General features: G+C 36.2%; 1 protein-coding gene across 1 annotated transcript in view; it reads left to right on the top strand.

Annotated features, from left to right (window-relative positions):
• LOC306852560 (cGMP-dependent protein kinase 1) overlaps positions 1-12,239 on the top strand; it is a 167,934-nt gene that overhangs the window by 1,793 nt on the left and 153,902 nt on the right. Inside the window, exon 2 of the mRNA XM_079389483.1 lies at positions 11,404-11,570. Within this exon, the coding sequence (XP_079245609.1) occupies positions 11,404-11,570 (167 nt within the window). The remainder of the gene's footprint in view (positions 1-11,403; positions 11,571-12,239) is intronic.

The following is a 12,239-nucleotide window of genomic DNA, read 5'->3' as shown; positions in this document are numbered from 1 at the left end:
ACCACTATAGTGCAGAAGACATGGTATATATGTCATTTAGTTTAGAATACTATAATGTGCAAACTGGAAATACATAATTAATATACAAGAATATACAATGGGTGGTAAGGTCTGGGACCACATCAAAAATCTGGGAACCAAAACCTGTAAATCAACAGGGGTTTTAGGATTTAGAAAAAAATGTAAAGGAAAGAACTGTAAAATGAAGATTAAATCAAAATTGTTTCGATCAAAAAGCACATTTGTGACACTGACCATGTGAACACTGTACAGACGGTCAGATGTTATTGCTTCCAATGAAGCGTTACATCTCAAATCATTCTGAGAACAGCAGGTTTTGGTCATATCAGCAGTAGTTCTGCTGTCAAAACAATACAGATCCCACTGTGTAATGTAAGTATATATAAGGCAGTATATGATCAACATTTATTATATTGGCTAATAGTCAAGTCCTTTTTCAGTCTCGTATATCAGCAACAAAGGATGTTAAACATTTAAAACTGCTTTTAAGTCTTTTAAAACTATATACAATGAGTTCAATGAAACTGCATGATCTCTAATGAAATGCACACAACTGGAAAGGGAGTAGATTCTTAGCGCCGTTGAGAATCTTTTCATCTTCTCCTCAGCAGGATCTCTAGAGCGGTATTATCTGATGATGGTACATGCAAGACTAATTTCACTTGAACAATAACTACGCATGAAACCCATACAGATTTATTTATTTATTTGACATTTACTACTTTATGAATGGTAGGCTGGGTGCATATTGAATATGAAATCTTGTAATCCCCATCTGTTATTTGATTTGAAGAGCCCATGAATTCACAATTGAAGATTGTACTGGTCTGTAGGTTTTAACCTAGTTCTATTAGTTTTAAAGCATTTATATGCTATTTACAACTAAAAGTTGACAAAATTATGTATTTATCTATCTTTCTCTTCTAGCGTAATGACACAATGCTCATACCACAGTAAAAAAGTAACCTAAAAACTTTAAAAAATCAAGTTGAATCTCATTTAACTTATAAAAAAGTTAAAGTCAGGTACAAACCAGAAGCTGCCATGACTTTCTGATCAAGTAATAAATACAGTTCTTATATACAATGATGTGAAAACACCTCTTCTGTGATGAATCAAAGTTCATGGAAAAAAAAAGTTTAATTAAAAATGCTCAATTCCTAAAAAAAAATAATAATAATTTGCCACAATAATCTGTTAATATTATTGATCAGACAAATACAACTTAATATTAAACTAAATAATAATTTGATTAAAATGATTCATTGCTTGTTAATTGCTTTGTTTCCAAATTCAAGTAATGTAGAGGACATCCTAAACAGGAAATGACATCATGGAGAAGTCTCCTGAACTAAGAAACTTTAGCCTCTCTATTGCCATCTGTGGTTAAAATTTAAAATAGGACGTTATTTGCATGGTAATCTTTTCACACTTCATTGCACAGCTTCTATTGCATAAAATGTTTCTATTTGCAACATGTTTTTCACAATGTTTGAGACATGACCAATCAAAGCTGTTTAAAATAGTCACCGGCGCAGAGGAAATCCACCCAAAATGCTTTAGTTGTGTTCAGTGCTGGCTTACTGATTGAGTTCTTCAGTCTCGCAAATGCTTTCATTATATTCAACTAAGCATAGGTACGATATAAATATAAAATTCATTGTGCAGTGTAGTCAAAGTCTTTAATTATAATGAGAGTTTTTGCAAGAGTGCAGAACTCAGTCAGGGAACTGAATGGACTGCTCCGATAATTATAGAAGGCTTGCTTTCTTTATGCAGTTTATTCACAAGCATTTTTCATGCTGCTAAAAAGAACAATCTGAAGTTAATCATGTACTCACTGTTTTGATTTATGGTAGCTGCGACCACTTCTCTCCGCTCTCGCACAATAATAAGAACAGGGCATTCTTTTCTGTGGTTACAGACATGAATTGAATGTGAAAACAAATGACGTAAGCCTCTAAAAGCAACCAGAGAGCTCAGACTTGTAGGTTTAATGTGAATAGTGGCAAAATATGAACCCCGTAAAATTAATCATGTTTAAAAGTATATCCTACACCAATTTTTCTGAACCCAGATTTGACTTTGATATCCATATGTGTACTTGTTTAGTAATGGAATTTTGTTCATTCATTTTAATAAAAAAAAACTTTAGTACATGATATAATTGATTTATTAATATAAATATAAATCATTTAATGATATAAATTATTTATTAATAATTTGACCTTTAATGACATGCCAAGTTTGGTTAGGGAAGGTGAAATGTCATGGTGTGATTAAAAAATGTAATGATATTTATAAAAGATATTCATGAATAATTAATAATATTAAAACAAATATATTTAGATTTTGTTTATCATTTTTAATACTTAAAATATGTAATTACTTACTTTTGACTTGATAGTTGCATTAAATTGAAATCTTTTCTCCAAACCTTTACTTTTTAAAATCCTTGGACCCAACATGACTATACAAGACTACTACATGTGTTATAAAGTTTTAGTTTTCTTAATCATAGACAGTCTAAATTGTCATTGACCTTTTTTGGAAAAACAGACAGTCTGATGACTCGTTTTTCAAATAAATTTTAAATTCTCTTTACTGTGGTAATATTGGCTATTGAAAAAAAGTTTCTAACTTTTTTAAATAGGAAATACATTGACATAGGACAAAAAAACAAAAACCCTGCACTCACCAGGTTGTGACTAAATTTGCTTGCACAAAATATGCATGGACAGTTGTGTCTAGTTTAAAAAAATAATGCTTTGTTTTGGGGAACTGCATGGGGATTGGTTGCAATCTATTTTAATTGCAATTTGTCTGTTGTTACAAACAAAAATAGTCATTTTACTTCGTCAATTTACATCTATTGCAACAACAATTCACCGCATGGAATACTTTAAAGCACAAACATTATATAAAGGCTACAATTACACTTCTTATTGTCCTTAATTGCACTGATGCACAACACTGACCTTTAAAAACAAATGCTGGAACACCTGACATTTGTTATAGTGTTTGTTAGAGACACAAATGACTGTGAGTGAACAACTGTAAGCCAGATCCAGTGAGTGTCTTCACATTGTTCTCTCCCACTCTGCGTCCCGGGTTAAGTTTTTAGGGATCTGTCCATCTTGCTTCCCACTAAAAGAGCATATTTTCTCCTTTTATGGAAATGGCTCAGTGTTGTTCTCCGTGTCTGGGCAGACATGAATCTTTGTTAAACAAAAGAGTGGAGAGTGGGTTAAGAAGAGCTGTAAAAGCATGCTGAGAGGGAAGGACTGTTAGGTAGGAGATGGCAACACATACTGCAAGTGTGCCAATCTACACTATCTGCCAGCCTATGAAGTTATTCAGCGTAGCTCAACAAAGCCATGCTCCATCTGGCTTCAAAATCACTTCGGCATTCCACCGAGTGGCCTGCCAGGACACCATAATGATGCCTAAAATATCAAAGACTCTGATTAAATTGAGACTCCTGATGAGAGGTGGCATTTTCTGCGCTTTTTGCTATGGTAACCCCTTCGGAGCAATACTGTTGTCAGTCTCTGAAGACTTTGAAATCTGTCCACCACCTGAAACTCTGAGCTCAAAGAGAAAGTTTGGTGCATGGCCGTTTAGTTTGAGTAATGAATATGAGGAAACAGGGTTTGATGTTGATCATGGGCTAATGATCACAGTTTCTGTTTTTATTCACTCCCATTTAATTTCAAAAGCATCTTTTTGATTTCGGTCAGCACTGGAAACTGTGTGTAGGCTTTATAGTTCACATGAGCTTTTTTTTTTTTTTTTTTTTTTTGGTAAATAAGTCTTTGGGAACCGAGAATCTAAAATTAGGCGAACAAGAAGGAATTGCACTCTTGCATGAGAACACTGTTACACTGTAAGATATCACCGTATCAGTGGGCTTTATGCTTGTGAATGTGGCATGGCCTCTGATCGTGATCTGCTAAGTGGAGTATTTGTAAATGATTTATGGATTAGTGATTTGCTATTCAAAATAGGTCATGATACAAACAGTCTGATATGATATCGTGTGGTACGCGGAGAGCAGTGTAGGTAAATTTTGAGCGAAAGTTTTAATGCAAACCTCTACAGACACTTTGGAATCGCCATTGGCTAATACATTTTTTAGTTTACTCACCAGGCTACATTTTTATTAAAAAAAAAATTTTAATCATAGAAATTTGTGATGTTTCATACATTATTGGCCATTCAAAAACAAAAAAACAAAAAAATCAAACAAACAAACAAACTCTTAAAGTGTTGCCATGTCCACTTTTTATAAGCTGTGGCTACAGTGCTTATTAAGCATCTTTGGGATTGTTGTTTGGGCTTCGTTCAGAATGTGATCCAGTTTATGGAGTTCATAAAGTAGGCAGGTGCAGATCACAATGTTTTGTTATGTGGTTTATCTCCAAGAAAAGAAGTTTGGATTTAAGGTTATTATGGGCTTGTTCATTCGTTGTTGTGTTTGTCTAGCAAGATCTGGCAACACTAATGAGTGACCCTATTCAAACTGAATAATGTACAGAATCCCTGTGTGCCTACGCTTGATCTAATTGAATATCCTGATTTACTTGTAAATATGTCACATTACGGAAGTTAAAGTGATAGTTGAACGACATGAGGGTGAGTAATTAATGACAGAATTTTCATCTTTCCCTTTAAATAGATTGTTGTGCATACTGTCCTGATATAAAATTATAATTCACTTTAGCGATCATATCGTAATTGAAAGGCTTTGTTTTGTTAATATCATTTAATATCATCTTTTATTTGGGAATGTGAGCTATTGATACTGCATCACACTGCAAGAAAAAAATCCATAGACAATTCCAGGACATTATCAGTGTTACGGTTCTGTTTCTGTTCAGTTTGGTTTTGCCCATATTTGGTTCTTCCTGTTTTAGTTCCTGACCTAGTTTTGTTAATTAATGATCTTCCCCACCTGTGTTAGATTGATTATCTTGTTTCCTTGTTTGCCCGATCCCTTTATAAGTCTTGAGTTTTCCTTTAGTCCTCTGTCCGTTCTTAAGTTAGTAATGTCTAGAAGTGTGTTGATGCCACTTAATAAAGAATACTCCTTTTGTTTGATTCCTTCGTTGAGCGCCTTATTCACCACAACCACCCGACGCATAACAATCAGTTACGTTCCTGACCTTTAACCCTAAAACACCACTCATTGCAATGTGTAATTCAATATATGGCTTAAACACCTGCAAAAAATCAATACACAAACTTGCTTCATGTTAACACAGTGCATTATGCCCTATTTTTACAGACTTTTGTTGGAGGGCACCTATACTATTTTCAGTGATCAAGTCTTACTGTTCCCTTGTCCCTTTGTCTTATTTACACCTCTCATTATTTTTGGTTGATTGCTGCCCATGTCTATGTGGCAATAATAGATTGTCTCAATGTAATGTCTTCATCAAGAATGAAAAGTATAATGATTCGTTGTTAATCCCCCTTTCATCATCAGACAGAAGGAACAACTGAGGCCATATTTCTCTAGACAATTGCACGATCGGGGGATAAGAAAACAGCAAATGAAATGTGTTTATAATCCTATAAGTGTTCTATTAGTTTCAATCTCATGTTCCTCTTGGAATTCATATGCATACAAATGATCAAGCATGTCTGCTGCTGCTGCTTTTTGTCTGATTTGAACAGATATTAGCAGTGATGATTCAAGAGTCTTATTAGCTGACCACAGTCAAACACGATACACATGAGGTGCAGTTGGTCTTTTTCAAGATGACTAGTTCACTGATTCTTGAGTACTGGGACAAGGAGTGAAATAAAGTGCATTATTTTTTACAAAATTTTGCATACATTTCTTACAAAAGTTGTGTTTGTCAGGGTTCTGTCACTTTGGTCTAGGTTATTCATGGTTTTGTGACGGAGCCCTGACACTCCCTTCTTGTCTTGTTTTCTGGTGAGCGCACGGCTTCGAGTGTGCTCGAGCTGCGCGCTCTCTTGTCTGCGTGCTCTGTTTCATGTTGGGGCATGGTGTTTGGATCCCAGCACTCCTGTCTTGTTCAGACTCTGTTCTGGTTTCGTGTCGGGGTTCGGACACTCACGCTCCAGGTTTGTTCTTGCTGGGGAGCGTGCGATTTCGAGTTCGGTCGGGCCGTGCGCTCCTCTGTCCTGTGTGTGTGTTTTGTTCGGCACGCGGTTTGGTTTCGACCACGTGCTTTCATGTTTGTTTTTTGTGAACATGCGGCTTATGAGTCTTCTCATTAGCTGCGTGTTCGTGTCCTGTTTTGCACATGGCTAGTGATTTGAATTACTGGCCATGTGCTTGTGTTTTTGTTTTGTGTGAGCACATGGCTTGTCTTGTTTGGTTCTATGTGCCATGTGCTCATGTCAATTGTCTTGACCCCACCCACCTTAGTTTCCTAATTATTGGTTAATTTGCCCCACCTGTTACCTCATTACCCTCCTCATTTGCTCCCTTTATATTCTCCTTGTGTTTGCAGTCCTGTGCCGGTTCGTCGTCGACCTTACCCTGATGAAGTCCTGTCCTGTCCTGCCTTGCATTGCCTTGTCCTGCCTTGCCTTGCCAGTGTGTTTTCCCCTACGGGGTAGTTTTTGTTTGTTTATTTTATTTTTTAATTAATAAAGCCCGATTTTCCTCCAGCACTTGAGTCCTCGCTCTATCCCTTCACCCCAACCCTGACAGTGTTTTTCCAATCAAATTGTGTCAGCACCATCTAATACAAAAAAAAAAAAAAAGCCAAAACACTGTTAAATTTAGCATTCACTTTAATACATTTATTTAAAAGTATTAAGGAAAAACATAGCCTATTTCGTTATGCACACATTAGTAGTTGTTTTACTGGTGATGTTAGCTAACTTGGCAGTTATAATTTAGATAATTGTCTAAAAATCTCAAACAACTGATTTACATCACATTTTGAGTTGATATAGAGGTTGTGACAAAAGTTAATTTAAATAATAATAATAATAAAAAAACGAATATTTTTGAACCAATGGCTGGTGAAACATGGAAAGAGGACCTTCAGAAAAAACACAGACTTTGAAATTGCCTAGTTTTTAATGCATTTAAAAAAAAAAAAACACTTTAATAAGTAAAGACAAAAAGTAAGGACATATTTACAGTACATTAGTGCCACAATTTTTACACTTTTTGGTTTAATCAACCTACAAATTTCTTACTAAATAGTAGTCTTAGTTATCTTTGAATAGTCAGTTGAGTTAGTGATAATGTTGTAAGCCTATTACAAGTAATATTAATATGTAATTTAAAGAAATAGTTTAATTTAGCTCAAAGGGAATCATTTATGATTTTATAGGGATTTGAACAGAATCAGTGTTACGGCGATTCACTGAATGAGCCGTATAACAAACTCTGTACTGGATATTAAAATCCAAAATATAGTGAAAACACAATTAAATAGCACAGTAACAAAATCGGCAGATTAAGACATTAACTTATGAGCAGAAAACACAAGATACTTCTCGTTTCAATATAAATCAGATTTTATTTATATAAACCTAAGACATAAACTAATCTAACACATGAACACAAGTATTCACACATTCACACGTTGCAGAAAGAGAGAAAGTGAGGAAAGGATGAGTTTAAGAGAATGGAAATGTGAAATCCAAAGTTTACAGCAATATGTTCAATTGCATAGACCTGAACAACCATCAATCACTTATTTGACCCTCGCTTTGAGTTTCTCAATGAGGCTAAAATTTATATTAACTGCACCTGATTCAGTTAGAATCTGGAAGTACTTGCTTGCTTTGCCTGTGTTAAGGGCTTTCCTTTGTGTCGTCCTTGCAGACAGGGGGGGTTCCCCGAAGTGTCTGATTGGTTGGAAGTTCAGTAGTCTTTGAAGTGAGGTCTTGGGCGTTGGCTGAGGATGGGGAGTTGGTCTGGTCGAAGTTTGAAGCGAGTGCAGTCGGAGCTGGACTTTGTAGCAAACTTACATTAGAACACGAAACTCCACGGAAAGAAAAGAAACTAAAGTAAAAGAATAAACACAAAACTTCTAGACACATCCCCTCTGGACGTCTTGACCAATTAGATACTGTCCTTGCTCGGGGTATTGCTTTGTTTCTCCACCCCACTAATAAATCAACTTGTTATCTGTTCAGTCAGAGGTTCGAACTTTACAGGCTCTTGCAAAGTATACTTTTAACATCGATTTCTATAACAAGACTATGATACATTTGACAAAGAATTGATTGGAAGAAACATTTAAAGCATGAATTTTCAAACTCATACATATCAAACATGCATTTGAATCCTTCAGCTATTCAATAATGATTAAAAAGACATGCATATTATTTGATTAAAACATGATATGTGGGTTACATAAAAATGTCCTTTTAGGATGATTTTATGGGCATATGAATAAGAAAATCTTTGTATAGTTCTATGGTGAACGAAGGCGTGTTCTTTAGAGAAAGGAATTGAAGCCTGTTTTGTCTTGTATGGGGGAAGACCTGCCCAAGAGAGTCCGTAGCCCGTGATTTCCTATCACAGGTTTACATGTGACGGCCATCTCTTTGAACATCAGTCTTGATTCCTTGCCCCAAACCTGACAGTCTCTTTCCTGAATTGGAACTATCAATAAGTGTTCTTTTGTCTCAATGTTGGAAGCTGTTTTGTGAAAGAGGCTTGCTGGTTAGATTGCTTGCTTCAAACTAGATTTATGACGTCCTGTTTCCTTAAGGCCTCTCTGCATTCCAGCTCCTCAGGTTTCAATGTTCTGATGCATCTTAAAATTTTCTGATTCAGTCTCTGATATCCTACAATGTAATATAGTTTGATATAAATTAACATGTTAATATTTTAGTGATCATATCTGAAATAATGGTGGGCAGAACTGTGGTGCTTGTTTTGTCTCATATCTCAAGAATCATTGAGTTATATTTAGTGAGAGGTCAGTTTCTTATACAAAAACACCATTGTTTGTCGCGCTGGTGCCCACATGGATGACAAATCTGAAACTGTGCTGATTGTTAATGTCATTAGTCCAGGCAGATCCACAGATCTTGAGGTCTTATCATCCGCCCATGGGACATTAGTGCCCAGCAGGAGTGTGTGAGTGGTAGTAACGCAGTGTATCTGAGCAGTCATCTGTCCACCCCATGTCCTCCTCGGGCTCCAGCACTCGTGCACTCTTGCACAGATGGTCCATTCTTGCCATCATCTCTGCCACATTGCCATTTCTAATCAAGGGAGAAAAAAGATCCAATATTTCCAAATCTGCAGATCTGCTTGTGCAGTGATTGAATTATCAAATATACCCAGTGCATGATTAAAGATAGATTTGTGGAAGGGAACTTGGAATGCAGTGGCAGCAAGGCCATCTGACAAGCACTGTCCAATAAAATGTGATGTTGTCAATGAAAATGACTCGTCACACAGAGACCAGTTGCACTCCATACGAAGGAATTCATCCATTGACGTGGTGAGGTATTGATTGCATTCACAAACCCAGGTATGGGGGATTCTCTCTCTTATTTCAGCGTTTGACACTTTTCTGTGAGCAATCTCACATGCTGTGGTGTTGAATGGAGGTGTCTGGGATTTCAAGAAAAAAAAGAGATTTGTGAGATTTCATTACTTTCGGAGGAACCCAGTGGTTTTGCTCATGGGTTTTCAAAAATTTCTCGATGTTTTTGTTTTATAAACAGGATGGGCGATCTGACAATTTTGTATCATGATTGATTTTGAAGGAGTCCACAATCTGCTTTGTAACTGTGTCATAGAGATCATGACCAAATGTGTCCTATTTATGTCTTTATGTAAATATATCCATGTATTTTACAGTTTGAAGGACTTTTTAAAGCTATTAACATGTTGACAATGAACAAATCAGTAAGTCAAGAGTGTGACGTGGTTGATATTAAAAGCACAATAAGGCAATGCATCTGAATGCCACGAAGGTCAAGTACAAATAAAAATGTCAAAATGCCCGCTGTGGTGAGTATTCACATAAACATATTCAGTTACGTTTTAGATGAATTAAAATAGTTTGGAGAAAATAGGATGTGTGTGAGTATATTAGGTCTTAAAGTGACAGCAGCCTAACATACCTGCTGCTTCTGTGTCATAAATGTGACCCTGGACCACTAAATCAGTCTTATGTCGCTGGGGTATAATTGTAGCAATAGTCAAAAATACATTTTATTGGTCAAAATGATTGATTTTTCCTTTATGCCAAAAATCATTAGGACATTAAAGGAACACTCCACTTTTAAAAAAAATAGGCTCATTTTACAACTTTTTGAGTTATACCGTTTTTTAATCCATTCAGCCGATCTCCGGGTCTGGTGGTAGCACTTTTAACTTAGCTTAGCATAGATCATTGAATCGGATTAGACCATTAGCATTTGGTCATCAAAAATGACCAAAAAGTTTCGATAGTTTTCCTATTTAAAGCTTGACTCTTCTCTAGTTACATCGTGTACTAAGACCGACCGAAAATGAAAAGTTGCGATTTTCTAGGCCGATATGGCTAGGTACTATACTCTCATTCCGGCGTAATAATCAAGGAACTTTACTGCCGTACCGTGGGTGCAGCAGGCGCAATGATATTACGCAGCGCCTGAAAGTGATCCCCAGCTATATCATAGTTAGATGGGGACTACTTTCAGGCGCTGCGTAATATCATTGCATCATGGAGAGTATAGTTGCAGGGGTGCGGACAAGATCAATGGACCCAGCTGACAGCGTCCACAGCAGCTCAGATGTTAGGAGAAAGTGAAGACTCTTATGTCCATTCTTACATCCAAACACAGAGCACGGGATTGCTTGCGAGACATTGTTGACGTTACAGCTACTCGAGCACAGAGAAAATGAAGGACAGCGTAACCGCTGAGGGCAGAAACTATAGCAATGCAGGGCTGTCAATCAAACCCCGTGGCCCGGCCCTCCGAAATATGACGTCACATTGCGGTGAGAGTCAAAACAGCAGGCCTAGTGAGACTGACTTCGTTTCAAGGGGAATAAAAATGAGGAGTGAATGGATTTTTATCATTGTAGGGTGGTTGTGTTCACACACTGCCAACACACATTTTATGTCCAAATACCATGTAAAAGTGGATTTTGCATAATAGGTGCCCTTTAATTACTTTATTCAATTTCCGTAGTATTTCTTACCTGAATTTTATTAGACAGACATGCCTGAAAAATGTAAAGCACTTAATTTGTGTCTTTGTTCTGTTTTATTATTTTGTTATATTGCTTGTCATTTGTTTCTTCCTGATTGTTTACATGTCTTGAAGAACTTTTTTACTTATATAAGTTGTTGGGCCTATTTTTTTTTTGCTCATTAACTTTCAAAACCAACATAAAGTTTTAGTTTTTTAATTTACCCTTGTCATCCACAGGTCTAAAGAACTAATCAAAGAAGCCATTCTTGACAATGACTTCATGAAGAACCTGGAGCTGTCTCAGATTCAGGAGATTGTGGACTGCATGTACCCTGTGGAGTATGATAAAGAAAGTTGTGTCATCAAAGAAGGTGATGTGGGCTCCCTGGTCTATGTCATGGAAGGTAGGTCATGTCAAAGTATTTTTGCTGTTTACTCTAATGTGTTTTACAACTGTAACAGATGATATACAGACAGGCCAGTAAACCACAAGAGGTTTTGCATTACAGTGATTTTACCGTGGATAAGGAGTAGGCCTATTCTTTGGCAAAACCTGGTGTATTGCTTAACTTTTGATACTCAAAATTTCATGGCCATAAATAGTTTGTATAAGACATAAAACTGCATTGTTTAAAAAATATTATATTAATGTTTTTTTTTTTCATGTTTGTTCCCTTTTAGCATTATTTAGATGAAATATTAAAGGCCCAGTTTACCTCATTTCACCTTACATAAAAAAGTTTTTTTTTTCAAGAGATGCCTGTTTTTTTAAAGTTTAAAGAACATTTTAGTAATCCAAATAACTTTTTCCCCACCATAAAGAACTTTTATGTCCAGTGCAAAGGTTTTGTGATTGTTTACGGTTCTTCATGGAACCATTGATGCCAATAAAGAACCTTTACTTTTAGGAGTGTATGAGATCAGTCAGTTGGTATCACTTTGTAAGGTCTGAAGTTCTGAAAATCCTTCTGATCCTAAAATTTCTAAATGATTAAGCAGTTTATAGCTACAGTTTGGCGCTTGGTTTCTGCTCTGTGTAGAATAATTACCACTTGGATGTAAATGTCCCCCTC

The sequence above is a fragment of the Barbus barbus genome, assembly GCF_936440315.1.
Source record: "Barbus barbus genome assembly, chromosome: 32".
In the NCBI taxonomy this organism is placed as follows: Eukaryota; Metazoa; Chordata; class Actinopteri; order Cypriniformes; family Cyprinidae; genus Barbus; species Barbus barbus.
This window is presented reverse-complemented; position numbering and strand designations above follow the sequence as displayed.